The 24,723-nt window shown below is 40.4% G+C and overlaps 1 protein-coding gene across 2 annotated transcripts in view; it reads right to left on the minus strand.

Moving 5' to 3' along the window:
- The window catches only part of fbln1 (fibulin 1), a 39,829-nt gene extending 23,427 nt beyond the window's left edge, over positions 1 to 16,402 (minus strand). For both annotated transcript variants that reach the window (XM_007546754.2, XM_007546755.2), the window contains exons 1-14: positions 16,247 to 16,402; positions 10,710 to 10,818; positions 8,250 to 8,379; positions 5,771 to 5,930; positions 3,878 to 3,931; positions 3,700 to 3,786; positions 3,451 to 3,588; positions 3,207 to 3,344; positions 2,098 to 2,241; positions 1,889 to 2,014; positions 1,667 to 1,792; positions 920 to 1,039; positions 664 to 795; positions 423 to 546 (exon numbers count right to left, since the gene is read on the minus strand). In XM_007546754.2, the coding sequence (XP_007546816.1) occupies positions 423 to 546; positions 664 to 795; positions 920 to 1,039; positions 1,667 to 1,792; positions 1,889 to 2,014; positions 2,098 to 2,241; positions 3,207 to 3,344; positions 3,451 to 3,588; positions 3,700 to 3,786; positions 3,878 to 3,931; positions 5,771 to 5,930; positions 8,250 to 8,379; positions 10,710 to 10,818; positions 16,247 to 16,301 (1,643 nt within the window). In that variant the 5' untranslated portion in view covers positions 16,302 to 16,402. The remainder of the gene's footprint in view (positions 1 to 422; positions 547 to 663; positions 796 to 919; positions 1,040 to 1,666; positions 1,793 to 1,888; positions 2,015 to 2,097; positions 2,242 to 3,206; positions 3,345 to 3,450; positions 3,589 to 3,699; positions 3,787 to 3,877; positions 3,932 to 5,770; positions 5,931 to 8,249; positions 8,380 to 10,709; positions 10,819 to 16,246) is intronic.
- Positions 16,403 to 24,723: the final 8,321 nt, after the last annotated feature.

Here is a 24,723-nt window from a genome sequence, read left to right on the forward strand (position 1 = left end):
AGGACAATGATTTACACTTATGAATATGGACCAAATTTTAAAAAACAAACAAGTCTTTAGGCCTAATTTGAGCACTGTGTGATCCACATAAGACCTGCTAATATTAACTTTGTGACAAGATGAGGGCAGAAACAATTAATAGATTAATCGTGATTAATTCAAATAAACGTCATCTAAATAAGTCATCGATTAACCGCTAACTGGAGATAGACTCAAAAAAGGATATTTGCTGAAAGACCAACATATTAAGAGCAGCAATTAACCCAAAACTGTACAAAAATATAACCTTTTGCATTTAAGAAAAAAAGGCTTATGTGCTGAAATGAAAATCTGCAGAAAATGGCAATTTTTAAAAATCTGATTAATCGTCAGAGATTATTAGAAGAATAAACAATTACAAAAGTAATCATTCAGATACTCACGTCTGTCCAACACGCCTGTAGTTGTTGGGACAGTCGAAGGACAGGCACCTGTACCCGCCCTGGATGTTGAAGCAGCTCTCGTTTTCCGTGCATGTGTGTATTCCCGTTACACATTCGTCAACATCTGGATTGGGGAAAAAATAGTGTTTAGAGAAAAAAAACAAAAAAAACACACACATTCGCAAATATAATCTGCAACGAACAAAATTCAGCAACGACCAGAATCGACGCCGCTGCTTACCCTGGCAGCTGCGCCCGTTCACTGCTAACGTGTAGCCGTTGGCAGGGCAGGAGCAGTGGAAGCTTCCCGGTGTGTTGTGGCAGCGATAGGAACAAATATGGCCGCCAGTGGGAAGGGCGCATTCATCAATATCTGCGTGGATGAACAAACACCCATCGAAACAAGTCAAAACAGGGCAAACATTTATGTAAATATAAATATTTATTCATTTTGTCAAAGCATATTCAGAAGGCAAGAGCAAGGTCTTTCATTTTACCTTCACATGTCATGGCGTCTATGTCATTGAGCTGGTAGCCACGGCGACAGTAACACTGGTAGGATCCGTACACGTTGGCACATTCCTGGCTGCAGGGGTTGCTCTCACACTCATTCACGTCTACAAAGGAGGAAACATGGTTCTAAACGAAAGCATTCATCCTTATAAAATAAATGTAACTGTAGATCTGAGAACTTTTAATTATTGATTATTTACTTCCTGTTTTCCTAAGGTTATAAATTTGACAGGACAAACAGTCCCATCTCCCCAAACCACTCCATAGTAACCGTCTCCGTTATTATGGAGATGGTCATCCCGTCTCCATAGTAACCATTAGATGCAGCCTACAGTTTGTGCCAACATTTTGTTTGGGAGCAAAATACCAGGGGAAAGTATTTTCTGTGTGACTTGGCTAAACTCCACCTGTACTTTACCTCTAAAAGTACCAATGTGGAACAGCGTGCTCTGGTTGGTTGAGTGTGAAATTGAGTTTTTTATCAGTAACACACATTGTCATGTCACGAAGGATGAATGTGTAGTAAAGCACCTTGTGCCCTTTCTAAAACCTGGTGTCAGGGAGATGACACCATGTTCATTGTCCACCATATTGTCAGGGAGCCTTATTTTCTCATTTGAAGTGTCACAATGTTGTGACTTAAGGTGTAAGTCTTAAGGTGTATCAATTCACTTTTAGAATTAATAATTGACAATTAAAACAAAACTTTAATATGATGAATATTTTCTCACCATCGCAGTTCCGGCCGTCCCTGGCCAGTTGGAAGCCTGTGGTGCAGCTACACTTGTAGGACCCAGGGGTGTTGTCACATTTGTGACCGCATAGTCGTCCAGGGTAGTGCCTGCACTCATTAATATCTAAAATAAATAAAAAAATAGAAAACAGATTATAATAGAAAGTATAAGAAAGAAGATAAATGAAGTATTCTTTACAGATCTAGTAAGAGCTTATACCTTCACAGAGCCGGGTGATGCTGTTAAAGTTGTACCCGGTTTCACACTCGCAGCGGTACGATCCCAGCTGGTTGATGCAAGCGTGGCCTGAGCAGACCTGCTCGGCTCCTTTGCACTCATCGATATCTGCAGGGATGTGCACACAAACTCAGCGGAGCAAAAGCCACGCTCGGTTGCCGCCTAAGCGAGGCGCGGTTTCGCTGTCATACCGACGCAGCGCGTGCCCTCTTCGTTGAGGTGGTATCCCCGACCGCAGTTCACAGAGTTCCTCTGGCAGATGAAGGAACCGACCGTGTTCACGCAGATCTGCCCTCGGTGGCACGGACTCGACTGGGAGACACATTCGTTGATGTCTGGAAACATGAACACAGAGCTAAATTAGGCTGTCGTTTACTTTTCCTCAACAAATATCGTAGAAGTCTTAAATGGCGGCTGGCAACATTAACAAGGTTAACAGATTTTCGTACGTAAATCCTCCCTCAGCTAGCTCAACTGGATCATTTCTGACACTTCTGAAATCTAGTGCTTTACTGCTGTAGTAGTAGTAGCTGTAGTAGTAGTAGTACTATTCAAAAATCTAATCTTTTACCAAACATTGAATGTTTGACATTAAGCTGTATCAGGTCACACAAGAAAACAACACTCTTCAGTATAGATACTGTTACTGAAGATTACAGATGAGCTTTTTTCAGTGTCTGTGTGACTGATCTCACACACAGTGGCATGACGTCGCCTCTGCTCTCAATAAAAATTATGAAAACCTGGTCAGAGAAGAATAGAAAACATTTACTACTCAGTTATTTGAAAGAAAATCAACTTCAGTTTATATCGTCTGGCCAAAGTTTAAAAACAGAGATCAAAATTTAATTCTATTCAGTGCATTTTTAACATCGTCCCTAAACAGCTAAAACACCTGAAGCAGGTCAATCATCTATTCAGACAATAAACTCCTTTCTGCACAACTACAATTGCCAACATGTGTTTTTTTTTTTCTTGTTTCCTTGAAACATTTGGCCTCTATCTCCGACGGCGTATGAGAGCCATTGTAAATATAAAAAAGGGAGTAAATTTCCACCAAATAAATAGAAAAAAGTTGGACATTTCAACTTTTGGAAATTTCTGAGATTGATTTCAAAATTTCTCTGATTTTCTCGCAAATATTTGAATTTTGATGCTCAGAAATTTCCTTGTTTTTTTTTTCTCTAGAAAATTTCTGAGATTAATCTAAAAATTTCTGTTTTCTGGCCCCGATACGCCGTCGTACTATCCAAAAGCTCTGCAGAAAAAAAAAAAGTCCTTCACGAAACAATGATCTCACCGATGCAGCTTCCGAGCGCGTCCTGGATGAAGCCCGAGCCGCAGGTGTTCTTCGGGGCGCAGCGGAACGACCCCTGGGTGTTTTGACACGTGAACTGTTCACCGCAGTTGTGGATCCCCGTCTCACACTCATCTATGTCTGTATGCAGTCAAAACAGAAACGCTAACTTACACATCGCACGTGAGGACCAGCTAAAAAAAGAAAAGAAAAAAACAAACAAACAAAGAGGACGCATGCAGCCGACCTTTGCAGTCGTTGTTTTCGGTGAGCTCGTAGCCGGTCCCGCAGCTGACCTCTCTCATGCAGCGGAACGAACCCTCGGTGTTGATGCAACGCTCTCCCCCCCGGCAGTTGCTGGATCCCAGCAGGCACTCGTTGATGTCTGAGGAACCAGGAGGACACGCACCTCTTTATGCCGCCGCTTCCTGACAGGACCGCGCTCCCCGATCGCCTCCTGTTTTCATTTTCAACATTAATTGACGGGATCATTTACCCTCGCAGCTCCTCCCGTCTGGTTTGAGTCTGTAGCCCTTCATGCAAGCGCAGGAGTCACTCCCGACACAGACGTGGTCACATTTCCCTGAGAAACAACGCAGACCAGGAAGGATTGTGTCGAAGCCTGATCGCCTCTAGATAGGGAATCACATCTGTTTGGTTTTCACAAACTTTACCTTTGCATGGATCAACTCCCACTGCTACGACAGAGCTGCTGTCCTGATTGGGTACTGCACGACACACAGAGCGTAAATAAACCCTGAACATATTCATTAAATACAAATGGCACCTTTAACCTGCGGTATGAGACGGTAGATCCATATTGATAATAAATGACATCCTAAAACATGTTTCAAACTCAAGGTCTGAGGGCCAAATACGGCCCAGAACAGCTTCTTCTCAGTACAGTTTTTTTTTTCCGAGATTGTGGCAATTCACTCAAAATCAACAAATTTCCACACTTTTTGGCACTAATGCTTAACTGTGAGTTTACTGCAGAAATGGTCAAAAATATTGGGTCTAAGTGATGCTACCTTAGACCCAATGTTGGGTCCAAGTTAGCATACCGCCTAAAATACCAGGCGGTGGTATTTCCCACTTCTACTACACAACTGCCAAGGCCTTTCTTGATGTCAAGTCATAGTCTGTAAACGATGCGGCGAGTGACAGAATGTCACATTTACCTCCCATACATGAGTGCAAATATCTCAATATTTCTTGTGAGTAGTTCTTAATTAGCACCACAAAATTTGTTATTCTGATTGCAAAAAAACACAAAATCCCGGAGGAACTGATCAGTGATAAAGATGTTCAATATTGTTCAATTTTAAGTAGCACTTATTGAATGCAAACACAGTGATTTATTTTGACAGTTTTTTAATGAGTTTTATCAATAAAAACTCATTAAAATGAGTTTTATCAATAAAAACTCATTAAAATGAGTTTTATCAATAAAAACTCATTAAAAAAACTCACTTTCATAAAGATAAGAAGCTTGACAGTGCTTGCCTAAAAAACAAAACTGTTTACTCATTTATGGAAGCTAAAAAGAGAAGGATTTTATGTGACAGACCAACAGGAAGTCGTGCATTACGTTTTGGGTTGTTGAACCTCTACGGCAGTCTTTTGTCACGATTTTATGTCTTCCCATAGACTACAATTCACTGTAACATGAATTACAGTTAATGCATGTGACAGTGAGGCTGGTGTGTTCATGGTGTCATGCAGTGTTAGTTTGCCACCATGTATAATATATGGAATGAAAGCCTGAAAATTCGGTTTCGGTCTCGTCTAGCCACACGTTGCTTCCGTTACGTAAGTGATACTTTAGCGCATGTCTTTGAATCCTGCAGTGGGTTCAAGAAAATCAATTTATCTGCATCTATGCAACAATTTAATATGTTATATCAACAGCACTGTTTTCTAAATCAGCTGTAAGGAATATGTTTAGGAAACAAAACAAATCAGTGAGATAACTTTAACTTAATTCCATTTTTATTTATTTCCTAGCATGCTACTAAGCAGGATAACAATTTTAATAATTTCAGCAGGATAAGAATTTCAATCGGTGCTTTTATAATCCTTTTAATTTACCAATGAAACAAGCATGGAATTATTCTTTCGGAAAGCATGTGCACTCATAACCTAAGGTTTGCCAGTCATTCCTTTTTTGTGACAATTTACATTATTGTTACAATCCCCAAAAAGCTTGATTTGTCATCTTAAAGTGTTCACTTTGTATAGAAAATATTTTTTATTCATTTCTGTCCTTAAAATTGTTGTCTTCTAATATTAGCAAGGGTTAACTTCAAGGAAAAGCAACCCAAAAACACTATTGTATAGCACCTGTAAAATAAATCATTCGTTGAAGTCACAAAACGCACAAACACAACCTAGGGTCTTAGCATTTTTTTCCCTTTTGTTGCATTTGCATGACAATGAGAATATTTGTCCACCAGGTGGCACAATGTCACCACTCAGACCATTTTGAATAGATTTCTTCTATTCTTTTGTTTTCCTTCTAGTTTGTTTTCACCCTTCAACCACATGATTCAAGAGTTTGTACCTACATTCAGACTGTCCCAGTGCTGCTGTCTGGTTGTCTGAGGCTCCGTCCATGCAGCAGGCCCGGGACACCAGGCTGCACTGGTAGCCCACGGACAGGTTGTGGTCGCAGGGTATGTTCAGCCCCTGAGCTTCTTTCCCCAGAAGACAACAGTCGCAGCACATCTGTGCAAAACGGAACAGAAAAATAAAGAGAGAAAGAAAAAATGATTCACAAGTCAATCACGTAATCCTACAAAAAAACAAAAAAAAAAAAAAACAGATTATCAGGAGTCCATGTTCCAGGAGAAGAAAGCCGAGGAATGAAAACAGGAAAGGGATAGACTGGAGGTTGTTGAAGTGTGACCCAGGGACAGCCTGTTTAGACTTTGATTAAATTTGTTTAAACTCTTTCGGATGGCCAGATAGAAGAGCTCAAAACGGACAGATACACCAGCTGACATGCTTCAGAAAGACAAACATCCTGGACAGGAAGTCGGTAAGAAAAACAAGAAGACAATGATGAGATGACATCATCCCCCTCTGGCTGATGCGTTCTCAGTCTATCACTGTGACAATCTGTCAGGAAGAAGAGTGATCGCTCAATCAGTTCAGACCGGAGATTCTGAAGAAACTGCAACCAGAAACCCCCCCAGAAGTTAACAGTTTACTTTAAATTTCCCTTAATCATGAGTATTCCCTTAGGTAAAGCCTTGTGACGGACTAGCAACCTGTCCTGATGTCTCACCCAACGACCTCTGGAGATAAGCACCAGTGACCCCAGAACAACAACCGGGTATAAACAATGAATGTTCCCTTAAGTTATCAAACACATTTTTTCACAAGCTTGTTTCAAGTCAAGAAGAACAAAAAGGGCTTTCCAGTCGCACAAAATTTATAGCCGTGAGGCATTGTTACAACACAGATGTAATCAACCAAATTTTTATGACTTTGTACTGTTGGCCAATTGCTTGTTGGTGAAATACCGATTCATCTGGCAGTGTTATGTGTGTGTGTCATCGATGCAATTCTCACTTCAAAAGTGAGCAAGTTTGGATTGCCTCAATTCTTGAAGTCGATCTAAAATGTCCGTATCTGGTCTCGGAGTGAAGCAGGTGACAAACTGTGCGTCAAAAACCCAACTTTAGATTATCTCATCACATCGGTGCAGGGAGAAAGCGTTACCTATTACCCAGATCGCCCTCTGTTATCCACAACATCTGGGGAGCATTTTAGGTGCAAGCCTGAACCTCGCGGGCGATCAAGCAAAGACAAGTCGTTCTGCTGACAACTATCTCAGGAGTAAACGTCCAAACCTGCACTTTAGAGGATTTTTTTTTCTTCTTTTTCTCTCCAGATGTGTTGATGGGTGAAATGTTGTGACAACAGAATGGGTAAGTTTGGGTTTGAGTGTGGCGGTGGCGAATGCAGAAGAGCTAAACAATGGTTGGCTGCGAGCCTGCGAACAGATCTGGAGTCAGATCTGAATTTATAATCCATCTGACAGCAGCAAACTCAGATCCTCCCCGGAGTGGCATGCCACGTCTTGCACATGCAGACGATACAAAAAGAGAAAGACTATTGTTTGATATCTGCTTATAACAAAAATAAGCTAAATACATGTTCAGAGAATAAAAAAACTAATTCCAGCCCTTAAAGGGCCAATATTATTATTATTTTTTTTTTTTGCACATTTCATATCACAATCAAGTAAGTTGTTATAAAAATGCTGTGAAAATCAAACATGTCTTAGAAGAAATTTGACGTTGGAATTTAACACCTTGAAATCCGGCCTCTGTCTCTTTAAGAAAGTTCTACTCACTCCAACACTCCACCTTCAGGAAGTCATCACAACATGGATACTCTGTTAACCCGTTTAAAGCGTTTTTACCAGCGTTGCACTGAGAAGCAGATCCAATAGTGAGCTCAGTTCCACCAGATGTTTGCTAATTGCTGCTGGCTAGTCTGAAGGAGCTGAGTGGGGAAATTGTCAGAGGGGGCCGCTCTGTGAGGTGAATGAAAAATCGTATTCAGAGACTTGGAAAAACTAAGCGCACCATTAGTAGTTTTTCAGTAAATGAATGTGAAGTAAACAGGTGCATTGTTGGCAGTTTTGCTTCTCTGGAGCATCAAGAGAAAACACAACAACTCCAGAGTTTACTTGAACTTTTGCACATTTTGTCGCATTACACTTGCACACCTCAATGTATTTTATTTGGATTTTCATGTAACAGACCAAAACCCAGCCCCAACTAATATTAAATATGAAGGATCAAAACGCACAGCATTTTGGGATATATCTTTACCTGCTCTGTACGTCTACAGCAACACGTTTGGTTCATTCTTACACTTAAGGTCAATCAGAATGGATTGAGAACATCACTTTTCAAGTCTTGCCACAGATTCTCGTTCTCGTTTTATTTGCACCATACTGATATTCTCCGGATTATGAGGTATAATTTGTAAATCTTAAGGCATTTAGTTCCACATGCAATACGAACACACCTTTGTTGTCTTGGTCTCACAGGTGCCGGCAAGCAGAGAATCGCAGACTCCCTGGTCTTTTGCCACGTTGATGCCGGTGGAACACATGTTGTCCTCCAGCACTGACACACAGCACTGCTCCTGCGCTATCCTGCCAGAAGGAAAACCCCCCCAAAAAACATACACAGAACCCCCGGGGTTTGCTTTTACAGTCAATTCTGTCAACAAACTTTATGGAGCAAGCAGCTTTTATGCAGTTGTTTCTAAAGCTAAAACATATCTTTTGGCCTCAAGTGAAGAATTTGCGATCATCAGTGTTTTTTTGTTGTTGGAATATTCTCAACACTTTGTTTTTCAGATTTACAACAGCAAAACCACAGACTGTAATGTGTTTCTACTGAACAAACACAAAGTGTATAATTGTGGAGTGGAAGACAAATGATGTAGAGGTTTTTTTTTTTTAAAAAAGTAATCTATTCATCCCCATGGATCAAGACTTTTGATGCACTCATGGCAGAAAAATCAATCAATTAGTCAACCAATCAATCAAATTGGTTACAGTGATGTGAGTCAGCTAACTTGTCAGACAGAAAACTTGACTTGGATCCATAATAAATATAAATATGACATGATTAAAAATGGCCCAGTGCTCAACATATAAAACATTAAAAACCATAAAAAACAATAAAATAAAACGGATGAAAAGCTTGTAGCCTCTAATCTAGAGAAGGAACTTTTTTTTTCTCAAGAAAGCTGAAGCTCAGTCCAGTTAGATTCAGAAAGTAGTTCTCAAGTCTTGCCTTACTCTGTTGAATTTAAGTCTGCACTTTGACTAGGCCATTCATACACATGAATATGCCTTAATCTGAACTTTTATTACATTCTGGGACTGGCTGTGTGTATGACGTCATCGACCTGGTTAGAGGGTGAAGTCCCACTGTTATTTTTAGGGTTGATGTCCTGTCTCAAGTGTTTTCCTCCCTCTTTTTGTTAAGAATCGCCCCGTATTTAGATTTTGGCGGCTTCCTGTGAACTCCAACAAACTTCCTGTGTAGTGTTACGTGGTCCGTCTAACACATAAAATCTCGATAAAACGCTTTGACGCAGACAAGAAGTGGAAAAAGTTCAAGACGTATGACTAACTTCTGCACTCCAAACAAGAATCCTATCATTAGAGAAAGCCACTCGTACATAATAAACCTGCCGATTCCTGTCAGAAAAAGGGAGGTCTGGCCACCGCTTAGGTGACTAACGGTTGCTGGGAAATGCAGTTTCATTGCATCAGCAGCATCTCAAGAATCAGCAACTATTAAGACATCAGTGATGTCATCCTAGAAAACTGCAAAAACTCAGTCAGTTCATACGGACGTTGTAATTACCATCAAAAGCAATATTTTGAAGAGTTTCTACAAACAATAAAAAACAGTTTGAACTCAGATTAGATTTCGTCATGTTGACCTGAGTTGCCTCACAGAAGAATTAACAGACAAACCCTGCTGGATCTTTCTCGTTGCTGTTTCCAGCAACGAAGGAAAGTATAAACTCTAAAAAAGACAGGCGCACCAGGTAGAAGTTTCGTATTACTTTTTCTGCACTTGAAGTCGGTGGGGACTTGGTGACCCAGTGTGATCTTACATGCTTTTCGGATGTGTGTAAGATCATATCTGAGAGTTTCCTCAGTTATGAGCGTTTCTGAGATATCAGGATATCCGAAAGTTTCCTGATATCTCTGAGAGTTTTCTGAATTTTAAGCGGCTGCAGTGAAGGAACAGAAGCGGGAGCTCGCCACTACTTTTCCCCCCAATAAGAAACCGCATCGTTTCTAATTTACGTCAAGCCATACTCCGCTTCTACAAAACCCATCAAGGGCCACAGCTGTTCTCCTAATATCCTTTCGTTCCTTATCGCCGATACTATTTCTTCTTTGCTTTTCTTCTTTAATATCATGTTTCACCTCCGAGGTATTCATTTGGTTTGAAACAAGCCCTCGTCTTAATCTTCTGTGACCATAAGCCCGATTGCGTCCACCTCCAGGCACACCCTCCTGCGCCGCTAATGCCTCCCCGTTTCCGATTTTCCACTCTCACTATAATTTTGAGGAATGTAAGATAAGTCACACTGGCTATGGGAAACGCATTTGCCATTCGTGTTCGCGGGCAGAGGTCTCTGGCCCTTGGAGGCCTTCAACCTGCGGCAGAACACCTTCTAGGATTACAGGGAGACCTGTTATTATCCCATCACTATTAGTGTTTCCTGCTCTCATATGAAGTGAATAATATGTTCGGAGATTTGCGGGAGTAAGGTAAAGATGTTTTGAATTAGGAGAGAGAGAAATTTCCCAGCACAGGCCGAGATCCAAAAGGGGCAACTGACAGAGCGTTGACGGAAAGTGAAACTCTGTGGCAAAAGAGGTGAAGGTTTTCCCGACCCCGCTGGATTAACAAGAACTGAGTTACTGGGATCGAATGAGCGCCTCCTTACCTGCAAGTCATTGAAGAGGAAATGAGGGGGAGGGATGCACAGTCATTGTTATCGTTCGCATGCTTCTGGCCGTTTTTACAGCAATCATCTACTGCGGTGTGCTTTTCTCCTGTGAAAACAACAACAACAAAATAACATGCTTACCAAGGGTGGAAAACTATGAAATCCACCTTTTTGGTAGTAGTTTGACTGGAACGGGTTCAGCTCAAGCTTTCCGAAGAAGCGAGGTGTGAATGACTAACACACTGTGCGGCACCCTGCAAATTATGAAAGGTGCTTTGTGAGGACTTTGTGGTAGGCGGCTGTAAGAACTTCTTGAAACTATGTTGCACTTTACCAAACAATTTTAGGAAAAACGTGACATAGTTGATGCAGAAGAGTTTCAAATTTTCCACACAAAGACAAGAACTTTATGTCTGCCAGGTGGGGACGCTGGGTTCGGGATGGGTTCACTACTTTAACGTGACGTTGGCTTTTTCTTTTTGGAAACTTCTGGTCATTCTTTCAGAAGGGCATTCACGAGATCAGACGCTGATGTTGGACGGGATGGACTGAGGTTAGAACTCAGAAATAAGATCCGAAATCTTGAGTTCAGACTGGAGATGATGCAGGAACCATAACACTGAATATTTGTTTCCCCTTTTCTGTCAGAACACTCGGAGCAAACAAAAGAAAAATGTAGTTGAAGCGAACAGCCAGTATTATGTTTTTGTAGGACAGAATTTTAAGTAAGTCGGTACCAGGTCAAGCAGTCCAAAACAGTTCCTACAGAGCATATCATTGTCCAAAATGTCTTGGCATGCCGAGGCTTTAAGAGTTTATTTTGCTACAACTGAAACCCCATTCCTGAAAAAACAGCCACACACAATGGCATCGGGTAAAAGCGCTGTTTGGTTGGCAATCGCCAAACTAAGACTTGTCCATCGGCTTTCCAGACAGCTAGGCATGATTTGCCACTCCAAGAACACATTTCCATGGGTTTGGACTCTAGCAGTAGCATACTTTACACCACTGATACGTTGAAATTAAGTGTTAATGTAAAGGGTTTGGGTGAACCTAACCCATCCAAGCCTACTGTAGTCCCTTAAGCTCCTCTCAATATCATGTTATAATATAAAGGACATATAAACTTACTGACTCAAGAAAGTTGGCAGCCTCTTGTTTTTGTGCTTTAGCAGTCGTCCTATCATGGTACAATACTGGAATCCATTGAGCACCAGAGACTGACCCGTTCTTAATGTTTGTAGAAGAGTTTAAACCAGTCGTGTCCAAAGTGGGTCCTGGAGGGCCGGCATCCTGCATGTTTCAGTTCTCTCCCTGGTTTAACGCACCTGGATCAAATAATGGCTCATTAGAAGGTCTAAGAAGAACATTGACCTGCTGAGAAGGTTATTACCAGCAGAGAGAGAACTAAAACATGCAGGACACCCCTGTGCTAATTTCTTCCGCCGTTCTTCTAATTGAAATTACTCTAGCTGTGGTCTACCACTGGTAGAATATTAACTACGCAAAACTATACCAGGAAAACTGGAACTCTGACTCTGGCAACATACAACATGGGAACATCTACCACCATCAGAAAGTTTATACTTCACGATTTATACTTTTTCCGAACGGTTCAGTTCACTCCCAAACTCTCTGTGACGCAGTTACTCCTAATTGAGTCTTGATGATCATATTTGTCTGTCTACTCCAAATAAAAGAAGACTTCATCCTTCTACTTTAATATCCTTGGTAAGATTGATGAACTGCAACATCTTTTACAGTCATTAGGAATTTTTTTTTTATTTTGTCTGAGGCAGAGGGATGATAAATATGTTGTTGCAGACACAAAAGAGGCTTTTGACTGGAGCGCGACCAGCTTTGTGGTGATCTGGCTGCTGATTCATGTGGATTAGAGAATGTGGAATGCCTCAGCTCTGTAAACAATCAACCGTTGCAATCACGTCGAGTACATTCACTTGCCTGTGGTTTGTGTGAACTGCCAAATGTAAAAAAATAAAAAAAAGCTTTGGCAGATAGACTTCTTCTTCAGAAGAAGAATTTTGCCTACGGCTGGAATCAGGATTAGTATGCCATGCTGTTTATTTATTTAAAAAAAAAAAAAAAAACGACTCCCAAGACGGCAAAAAAGGGGATGAAACCAACTAAGTCTGAGATGGGTTTTTATTGAGTCTTGGTAACAGAACCTTGGCTGTGGTTTTTTGAGGAGTGATTGGGAAATGCGCTGTGTGGCTGTTTTTGTCTGGGGGTTGTCTTGGCTGCCGAGAGAGGCCTGGCAGGAGTGAGCAAGTTTAGATAGTGAGAGATTGAGCTGGGAGGACAAGTGTCTGGACCGACACCGCCTGGTTTTACAGCATTGTCTGTCTTCTTCCGCAAGAGCAGAAGGAAATGTACAACAACCACTAAATGCAAACAGTTTTACGGAGGTACAAGTAATGGCACTCATTACGACAAATAGACTGAAAATTGACAAATGTAGTCCAGAGCCGGTAAGATGTTTACATACAGTCATCGTAGGCGAGGATCTTTGAATTTTGAAATCTTTTTCGAGAGAAGATTGATTCTTAAAAACAACATTGATTTTTAAAAACAACTAAATTAAATTTTTTATGACATGCTTACTGGAGCCAAGCAAGGCTTAACTTGGAGCCACTTGTTATGTTTTCCTGGAATAAGTTTGGTTTTTAAATAATCATTATTCTCTTTTTTACTAAAAATGTTGGAGCTCGTTTTATTTTGTTGTTTTTCTTGGACCTGACTATCAACATAATCCCCTAATTTTAGGAATGGTTAATGTCAGTGCTTCCCAAAAGCCTACTTTTAGCCTACAGTGTCGGTCATAAAACTCATTTTGATGTGTGTCTGCGTTGTCCTTTTATTTTTTTTTTCTTAAATACCAAATTATGTTCATGTTTCAACTGTCTGGGCCATTATGCTTATCTTCAGATAAAATGGATTTGGTTAGAATGTAAGTTTTACACTGCTGATGACTGAGAGGGTGCTGACCCAAAAAGAAAATCCTGCTTCGAAACCGACACATTCATGCTGAATTACAATTTGTAGCTGCAAGCATGAAGATGTGACAGAGCAGTCATGCAGGTTGGTGACGGGGCTGTTTTCCTGCAACAGAAGGCTCTTTTTAAATAATCATTATCCCAGTATTGACAAAAATAATCATGTTTTGTAATGTTTGCCATAATCTTACAACCCTTGGCTTAAGTTATTCCAGGATATTTGTGGGAGTGTACGTATATATTTGAGCCTATTTGCTGTAACATTCACACTGAGTAAAAATAAAATTTATACAGAATGTGTGTTATTTCTTATTTTCTGACTGATTCAAAGAATAACATGTTATTCTATGATATTCAAAATATCAGAGGGTTTGTGATGAAGCTATTCCATCTCACCCAAGCTAAACTGAAACATCACACGTTTAGATCCACAAACACTGCCGCCTGGCATCATGGGTAACCCATCTCTACTCCGACAGGCTCAGATGTCCTGCGACCGGTTTCTCTGTTTCTATGACTCACGGTCTGTCAGGAGAAGGGCTCGTTTCCATTTTGGACGAAGCTGCTGGTAGCGAGGGCCATTCTGTCCATGCGGAGCAGCACGTGGCTCGCCTGAGTCTAGACGCCTCATGTAAACACAGTCCAGCGAGCCCACTGGTGGAGCTCCGCCCAGGCAGAGTAGCTTGTCTGGAACCGGATCACAACAGAGGACCGGATCGCTTTCCAAGCCGCACTCACAGGACTTTTAATGGGAGCTTTCTGTTTTGCCTGGATGATCATAAAAGTCTTGCACAGAGAGAAGATTGATGGTCAGCACTCACTGGCTCAATAGCTCACTTCCAAAATAATAGCGTAATAGTGACTGTCCAAAGTAATGTCAAGCTATTGACGTCTTTTTGAGTAAAAGCTTAGAAATCAACCCATGTGCTTTAGCATCCAACACTTTACTGCTTCTGTTGTGTGTGTCAGGGGATAATCATGCCAGTCACCAGACTGCGGTTGTGATTTGAAACTTTTAAGTTTCCTCTCCAAAAAATAACCAACAATTACTTGTTAAACTATCACTGGTTAAGTTAACTGAGAAATCACTGGTCCAGTCACAAAGAAGCTGAATCTTCCTTAAGGTGTTTAGAATCACCCCCAATACAACCGTAACCGTAATAACATGTGCATTATCAGTTTATTTAAATCAGGTATGTTCAAGTAAGGCTGAACAATAAATCAATAACAATATATATCGCGATAGATATGTGATCGATATCAATAGATAAAATGTCTGATAGAACATTCACTGAACTCTGATCCAGAGCAACAAGGCATTCTGGGAGATGAGAAAAAAGGAAAGGCTTTAGCAGCTCAACCTGTCACAGCCGCATAAGTAAAGATGGTGGCATCAACTGACTCACTCGCTCTTTGGTTGCCTAGCAACAACCTGTTGGGTAACTTGCTCAGCAGCAGTTTAAGATTTCACCGCTGTGTCTCTTAGTTGCTTAATGATAATAGTAACTGCAGTGAAAAGATGTCAAGTAACCATGAGTTAGAAAGGCTGAAGCCAGCAGGTGGTTAGATATACTTTTGAATTTTTCCTTAAAGAGTCTGAGCCTTCTTTACAGGAAGGCTCAGTAAAGAGCATCTGCTAAGGATAATCTTAGCAGGTAGAGTCTGTGATAGTGCTGGCTATCGTCTGTGGTGTAGTTTGTTGGAGCATCGGCTTATCTACCGTTGAGAGGAAGCAGCTAGATAGCTAACCAGGAAGGCAAACTTGGTCCCAGTGTAGGTGGAGGGACACAGAGGAATTAGCCAAGAAAACATCACTGATGCATTTAGCATCTTCCCCATTGTGGGACAGTAAAAGATATTTCCATTCTTCTATTCTGAAATTTAATTTCAATGTAAAACCACTCAGAAAAATGTCACTCTGTATCAGCAGTTTTATACAAGACAATTGTGATAAACAGATGTTTAACAAATCCAAGCTGCTATTTTAAGGTTTGATTAACTTTTTGGGGGGCTCACCTCACCTCCGCCCCTGGTGTTTAAATCCTATCAACACCCCTGTCCTAGTAAGATACTAACTTAGCATTCACATGTGACATCAAACACACACATTGCCTTTGACTTGCATGGCAGAAGGAACTGCAATTCACACCTTTTATAAATCAGGTAGGCAATGATTTAAACCAAAGGTGCTGACGCTGAGATTAGCTGCCAGGAGAGTTTTCTGTACCATGGTTACATCAAGGTAGTAAAACAGGGGTTTTCCATGGAGATCTGCAGCACTTTGAAGCGCCCAGCTTTTCATCACAAGCCCCGACTAGTCCCTAGACACAACCATCACTTCCTCAAGTCCCCACTCTGTTTAATCTGCTTCTGTCTCTAAATACCTTCTAACTCTTCCCGTGCAGCGCTCTAATACATATATTTTTACACATCAGCGCCAATAATCTCGTGCATTTTTTGTCCCCGACATAATTAAAAGTCCTCGCACGCGGACAGCCTCCTCCACAAAGGTGACTTTACCTTGTCCGAGGAGAAGCCCGAACAGAGAGCAGAGCAGCGCCACACGCAGAGCCATTGGGGGACTCGAATATCAATATCAGGAGGATTACAGAGGAGTGTTACACACAATTTTAAAAAATAAAAAAATAAATAAAAATGAAAAAAAAAGAGAGAGAGAGAGAGAGAGAAAGGTGCCCGATAATGACCGATCCTGCGAGAGTGTTTGTTCCTTCGGGGATGTGTGGATAAACCGCAGCGCTTCTTTTAAAAAGAAAGGACCGAGTGTGTGGAGGAAAAGAAAAAAAAAGTGGATGTGATGGAGCTGGGAAGTCGCAGCTCGCAGCGTGACTGGAGCGTCTAATGGCACCGTGAGGGGCGGGCTGGGGCCACTGACACCCACTTGTTGCTCATCAGTTACAGGGTAATCTTTGTTTGGTTCGACGTTATTTTAACACGTTCGTTGTCCCTTTAAGATTTTATTTTTGCGTCAAATGTAATATTTATCCGATTTCTTGTCGCCACTTCTGTTGTTGTGGTTTTTCATCTTTATTATTGTACTGCGCATATGTGTCAAAGTCAAGGCCCGCGAGCCATATTCTGCCCACTATAGATATTTCCATGGCCCTTTAAAGTTAAATAGAACTTCCTGTCGCCAGTTGGGTGCTTAAATATTAGTTTTTCACTAAAATCAATTTTTTTATTTGTACGGTGCCATATTATTTCAATAGCAATTTTAGAAGTACTCATCGAATGCAGATGAAGTCATAATAATTTAACAATTTGTATTTGATGAAAAAGGGAAATTAGGTTTTCAAGTGTCCCGAAAAGCGCTTTGAAAAAATAGATCATTACTACAAATCCTCTTTTCTCTAAATGCCTCCAGAATGTCTCTTTTGTCTCTCTTCGCCGTGTCCTGGAGCACGCTTGCACACATGGAAATTGTCTCCTCGTCAGTGGCAGAGCAGAGAGACCTTCTGTGTCCGTGACTAACGATTCTAGAGATTAGTAAACATCTGGAGATGGTTTGGAGAGCTTTGTGAAAATGTGTTGCGGTTGTGTCCAGAAGTTGGCCCTTACCAAAGCCGGTGGAAGTTTTAGACATCAGTTATACGGACGACAGGGACGTAAAACGTCAACAGTATCGGATGTCGATTCTGTCGCTGCGCTGCCTTGCAGAGGCATCCGCGCCACTTGAGGCTTCCTGCATTTTGCCGCATTCCAGCCACAAACTTTCATCTGTTTGATTGGTATTTTAATTCAGTTCAAAATATTTTATTTATCCCAAAAGGGAAATCAAATGTTGTCATGACTCATATCATCCAAGTAACTTTGACGAGTCATTGTGGTTGGTGATGCTGCAGGAATAACGGATCTCCAGTATCAGTCAGCCTTGCAACGAATCTGAAGAGGCCTCTGACTGAAGGCTGTTGAGCTATCACAGTCTCATGATATCTGGGCTGCAGACATGAAATACCACATTAACATTCCAGATGACACTGTCAGCTGTTGCCAAACGCTGCTAATCCACCTCATTTGCTTTTGCCACTCCCCTATAAATCTCTGTCTGGCTGTAAGGTTAGAAAGATTTTGGAGTTGAGGATGAGATTCCTGCTCATTACGACGAACGGAAGAGCTGGTTTGACTATCTTTCACCCTCTGTGTTTAGTTCGTGGTTCAGGTATTATTGGAGCCTTTGAGATGCTAATCATGCTCTCGGTTGTAAAAAAAAACGAAACAAACAATACCTTACTGCCATAGTTACACGTCGTAACAACTGGCTGAAAGTCAAAAAGTAAAGGCGTCCAAACATTCAATACTTGAAACATAAAAATAATAATTCTGGAAAAAAAAGTCTACAAAAAGAGCAAATCAGAGCAAACTAACTAACTGAGTCACTTCAACATGCTGCCAACACGAGTGCTGCAGTTTTAGAATCTATGGGATGTAGACCAACGCAACATCACTACGAAGCAAAAGGAATATATTAAATGGTTTAAAATTTGTTTTTACTAATACAATTAGAAAAAAAGGTACTATGAATGGCTTAGATAAAAGGCATATTCATGTGCCAGATTGGCCTAGTTAAAGTCCAGAGTGGAATCAAAAACAGAAAATCTGAGGGAAGGGTTCAAAATCACGATGCTCCATGTTCGACCTGACTGCGCTCGCAAAGGACGGGCAAAACTGTGAACTGGTAGAGACAAAACACTTGCAGCTGTACCCACAGATAAATGCAGCTCTGCAACGTTTCCACTCAACGGTCTTGAGCACAAACACATTTCGCACCTTCAGGCTTTTATTTGCAAAGACCTGCGAAAACTATGCGCATCGGTTTCTTTCGACAATCGTACGCTGCTTTCTTTTCTGTTACGTCAAAAGCCCCAATCATAACCCGCCGATTGTCACGAAAGGTGCAAATGCTTTTGCGAGTCACGTCGTCGTGTCAGAGATTGTTGTGAAGAGGCTGAACGCCTTTGTCCCCCCCCCCTCCGGCCCAGCATCTCCGTGGTAGTTTCACGGTTCCCTTCAGGCCCACAACTAAGCCTATTTTTCTCCATTAAAGTTAATAAGTTAAGGCTTTTTGTAACGGTGCCACCAGCTGGAGGGAAAAGGTGTCTGTCAGCCAAAGTGATTATGGACTCTGAGAAGGGTCTGGGTATAAACAAGCTGCTCACACACACACACACACACACACTCATGCATACTCACGCACACACTCGCCTGCCAGACTTGGCAAGAGGTGCAGAAATAATTGCTAGACTGCATTCAAAATATTTTGTACCAGCTAAGGCCCTCTGCAAATTCAATCAGTCTACTGATTCTGGGCATGCTGACAGGAGGAGGTTAAACGATCCTCTAATCAGAGCCAGATGTCTCCTCCTCCTCCTCCACCAGCAGCAGTCTAGTCGGTCAAGAAACATCGGTGTGGACTCGGTATCATCAGGGACACGGGGAAAACCGCAGCGACATGACAGCGAGAAATAGATAACTGCAGTGTGAAAGAGGAAAAAGGCTCTGCTGTGCCGGCTGCCACTACCTGGGTTTAGTTGGTAATTAAAGTCAGTTAATAGTCTTTCTTAGCATGACCACACTTTATAAAGTGTTGTCCAAAAATATTTATATGTCTTTGAATGTTTGAATTTTAAAATCTTAACTATAAAGCTACTCATATATTTATTTTACTGGAATTTTATGTGAATAAATAAAACAATGCACCAAACAAATGTGAAGAAGAAGAGAAATAATAAATGGTTTTCAAGGTTTTTACAAATAAAAACGTGAAACGTTTGACACCTGCCTTTTTGCCCTTTGAAGTATCTCTAGAGGCGTTGCTTATTCTTCTTTTCAAATCTTACCCCATATTTTTTTTTTATCATTATTTAGATCTGTACTTTGACTGGGCCATTTTAAAGCACGATCTAAACTACTCTTCTCTACTCTGGCTAGAGAATGGAGCTCCAACTTAAAAAGAAAGAATAAAAAGGTGAGTTAATTTTGTTAAGTGATCAAATTTGACAAACTTAATTTGTTTATGTTCAACATGACTACTTAAACTTAATATATTGACTTAATTTGATTACTTTTAACAAGAAATGCCCTTTATTGTCCCACAGTGGGAAAATTTCAGTGCAGCAGCAGCAAAGTGGGAGGCGATCCCAACGAATAAACTACACAAAGACAGAATATAAAATGTAAATAAAAGCAGAATAAAGAGTAAAACATGGGCAAGATTTAAAAAATAAATAAAGTGTAATTTTAAAAAAAGACAAAAGTCCAAAGAAACGTTGCGCTGGGTTGGTTAAATTAAAATAGAACAAAATGTGCCCACTGAGCTTTAAAATACAGACTATTTACAATTAGTGACAATAAAAAATTGTACAGCTGTAAAATTGAACAGATACCAGCAGAGATGTAAACACTTACTGTTGGGAGCAGTGACTGTTATTGAGTGGAAGCATCTGACAAAGACATACAGAATCTGGAAGCTGTCTTTTGAGAGAGAGGTGATCAGTGAGAAACATTTGAGAACAATCAGTAGAACGACTGTCAGTGCAACAAAATCTAAAGACAAACACTAAACCTAAAAGAACTACAAAAAAAGAGTGAACTGTGAATATAATAAACTAAAATGCACCAAAGTAACTGAGCAAAACTTAAAGAATCACAGTTCCTGACAAAAGCAGAGGTCACTGTTAACCGTGTGTCGTCTTTTTAAAATGCATCACATTCTCAACTTTAGTTTTCGAGAGCCGTGCTGTTAGAACCGCAGAGCTGCTGCAAAGGATAAACAGCAAATTCATTACATGAATTAACAAATCTGTCAATCAGTGTTTTTTTTAATCCACTTTAATGGCCAGACTTTAATTTTTCTCAAACTAAAAACCCGTACATGCTGTGGAAACTAGAAGCTTGTATTTTAGACTGTTTCAGTGAAAGCCTTGGCAAACTGAAAGAAAAATCTGGAAAATGTTGCTTTTTATTGCAATAAAAGACAAAATCACTAACAAATTAATAAATTGGTACAAATTCAACTGTAAGACTATATCAGTGTCAAAAACTCCTCCATACCTTCATTAATATTTGTACAATGCTTTAATGTTTCCTGAACAGGTAGTCGTCGAAAACGAGAATTTGCTCTCAATCAACTTACCTGGTTTAATAAAGATTAAATAAAATAAAATAAATTAAGGAGCACATTTTAATGTGCCTGAAAAGAAAGAATCCATCTGAATAGAAACTCTTGGATGACAGAAAAAATTTATGTAACACAGGTTTATAATAGTTTGGGGGATTTTACTATAATTTAGCTTTATTTTGTTGGGAGTTTATATTTGTCTAATTCAGTTAATTAGTTTTTAGAGTGTGTCTGCTAGATTTTATTAGTTATTATTTGTGAGTATTGCTTTAGTTTGTATTAGTTTTAGTTTTTTGTCCTTTGATGAATTTTTGGATGCAGGAATCAAAAAGGTCAAAGGGTCGTATTGTGATTATGTATGCATCGATAGGATAATGAATACTCAACAGAAGATACCACTTTCAAAAAATTGATTCAACTATTGTTGACTCGCTCAAACTTTTGCAGTCGCCATTTTGCAGACTAGTGTAAGCGCCGCCAGGAGGAATATGGAGTATCGTGATTAGCCAACAAACTGCTTGTGTGGGAAAAAAAATAAATAAATTTCACATGGATGTTTTAGCTAGTTCTATAAACACATGGCATAGTTCCAGTCATTTAGCAAAAATGCTCTCTTAATTTCAGCTTTCGCTATTTTGTAACTAAATTCTCCTAGGAGTCATCATACCTCATTACTTCTGACCGACACCCACGCTTATCTTTGCATAGAGTAGATAACAGGCTGAATGAGGAACATCCAGAATACCAGAGGGTCTAGCTCAGTGACCATGTGAGCGCAGCCTCCCAACCAGAACGTAATCACTCACTCCTCCTCTCCACCCCCAGGGGGTCTTAACAAGAAACAGCAGCGGGAACTGACCTCAGAGCTAATGCGTGGAGGAAATTGGAGTTCCTGAAAGGTCGTCCTCCAGCGGTGTTAATCTTGTTGTGTGTGTGTGTGTGTGTGTGTGTGTGTGTGTGTGTGGGCGGGGGCGGGGGGCGGCGCAGGTCAGGTCCTTTGAAGCTCAATAAAGCTCGCCTTGCCACGTATGTGTCACCACTAACACGGCCAGGCAGACAGAAGAATGTCCGCGGAGCGCTCAAAGGACCCGTTTACGCCTCGACACTGCTGCATAATAAAGTGCTGGACTGTCACTGGCAACAATAAAAGTTGTAAAGAAATTTTGCCAAAGAGTAGTTAAGAATTAAGCTTGAAAGAAAAATTCTGTACTGTGTTAAAACTTTCAGAGAAGCTGAAATTTTCTTGATCTAAGTTTGCTTGTTTTTTTGGGGGGGGGGCGAGGGGGGTTCTAGCATAGCACCCTCTGCAGTGAGCCAGCTTCGTGTGTCTTCGCTGAGTAAACAGTAAAGCCCAGCGTGAGTTTGAGGTGCTGCTCCAAGCGTAGCTTGTCACAGTGGTTTCAGGGTCGGCCCGGCAGGAGAGAAACGCAGAGCAAAGCTGTTCATTAGGCCGGAGCTGGAGCTTTACTGAGAAAAGGTTTAGTGCAAACTTTATCCACACTGGCAGAGTTCAAACCGCACTTCTACTAAATACAGTCAAAATATAGATATTCACATAGGGCAGGACAATAAATCAGTAATATATATCGTGATAGAGATGTGATCAATATCAGAAGATAATACGACTGATGGAATATGCAGTAATTTCACTGAACTCAGATCAGAACTGCACAGCATTCTGGGGGATGTAGGCAGAGGAAAGACTCAGCCTCTCATGGCCAGCTAAGCATGGTTGGTGGCATCAATTAACTCACTTGCTCTTTGGTTACCTAGCAATGACTTGTTGAGCAAGCTGCGCAGCAGCAGTTTCAGGTTTTACCGCTTTGTCTCATAACTGCTTCAAAATAATTTAAAGAAAGAAAACAGCGTGGAGTGAACGGAGAAAACGAAAACATGGGTTAAAGAGGAAAGGTCATAATATCAGTTTGGCGGTATTTCAGATATTTAACACGTGCTTCAGCCATATCGCTAGCAGGAGGTGGTTTTTCGGGCGTATCGAAATGACCGTATTCCGCAAAGCTGCAATGGAAACACGTTTTTTTGCATCACACAAGTCTTGTGATCAGAACATGACGGTAGAGCGTGTTTTTTGATGACATCACATCAACAAAAGTATTCATTTTGTGATTTTAATTCCATTTGCTATTTAACGGAAACACCGCAAGTGCGAAATTATGTTATTTCAACATTAGCAGAATATTAAAGTTTTGCACACATTTGTAATGGAGATGCAGCAAGTGACACTTGGACCCTAATAAGTGTGGTCTGACTTTGCAAAAACAACAAATCGCTCCACGCTGAAAATCAGAAAGATCGATACAAAAGACAGAAACTAAGCAGTCAACACATTGTACATCATCGAGTTACTGTCAGACAAAAAGCTTCGGTGCATTCAAACCAAAATCAGTAAATCATTGCTGGAATCAATGATTTACAGCAAAACTATAATTCATTGATTCCAGTACAGGAATAAAAAGACACAAGCATTTTCACCAGAACACAGCAGTAAATACATCGTGACAGAGATCCGAGGAGAGTTGGAACATGACACATGAGAGAGAGAAAAAATCCCTTTGAGCTCTTATGGCAGCACAACGACTCTCCACCAGAGTGAAACATTGCCTTGTCCAGCAGAGCTCACTTTATGTAATCAACGTCTTTGGCACAAAAGGACAAGTTTTGGAGTCTTGGTTTCATTCTGGTCCAGCAGACGGCTCTGAAGATGTGAAAGCCCATGAGGTTTTATGTCTGAGCTTTAAATTGGGCCGGGACCATCATTCTCTTTTTGTTTTTTTAACTGATTTTAGGATCTGCGCTGTACAGAAGACTCATTCTTTAATTGACAAGTGGCTGAAATCCATTTATTTTGGAGTTTCAGGAGAAGACATGGGTTAAGAAAGGATGGTGAATTTCTGGACTCTGGGCTTATGGTGTTTTCATTATGATGCTAAGATGTAAAGTTAAAATACGAGTTGTGTAATATGAATGTAAAACTATAAATGTATGAATTTGCATTTACTAAAATATCTGGTTTATGTAGATGGTCGAATGGTGAAATTTGGATAGCTCATAGTGAGTAAACAATGGTTTAGACTATGCAGGACCAAAACCGACATAATAAGAAATAAAAGCATAAATATATATATTTTAATAAGAAATAAAAGCATAAATATATATTTTCTTTTTCATTTCCCCTAAACATGCGTTTTTGTCAAGAAAAGTAAATATTTTGTTTTGTCTTCTGTTTTTTTTTTGCTTCTCCCTTTTCTGCTGCATCATTGTTTTTTTTTCTTCATGGAAATAGAAAAAAATATGGGGCCCTGTCAATTACAAAATTAATAATAAAATGTTTTTAAATTGTTTTTAGCAGTAAAAATGTAATGTTCCCACTCCCAGACCACAAAAACACGCATCCATATTTATCCTGAACTCCCCCCTGGATCTGCATGAAATGGTTTGTTCCTGCTTGGTGAGTTTGATGGTGTTCAGCAGTAGTCAGTGGAAGAACTGTGGCGGTTACTATGCTGCCAAGAAAAATAATAAAGTCAAGTTAAAAAAAAAAAAAGATAAAAGAAAGCGAGAGAAAAAAAGACAAGAATTTTAATTTGTAACACAGTTTTTCTCCATGAGAGGTGGGTAGACTGGATGAGATTTTCAACCATGCTTTGTCTGTAGCTTAGCATAATTAACTTAGGTACAAACTACTGTTTGCCTCCATTTCACTACCATTTAATGAATTAAGGACTAAAATACCAATATATTCATATGTTTAACTTGTCCCTGTACCTCTTACCACAGTTAATAACAGGTGAGTCAGTCAGCAGCAGCTCTAACCCCTGATACCAGCATTACCTTTAACCCC

Source organism: Poecilia formosa, unplaced genomic scaffold (genome assembly GCF_000485575.1).
Source record: "Poecilia formosa unplaced genomic scaffold, Poecilia_formosa-5.1.2 Scaffold17, whole genome shotgun sequence".
In the NCBI taxonomy this organism is placed as follows: domain Eukaryota; kingdom Metazoa; phylum Chordata; class Actinopteri; order Cyprinodontiformes; family Poeciliidae; genus Poecilia; species Poecilia formosa.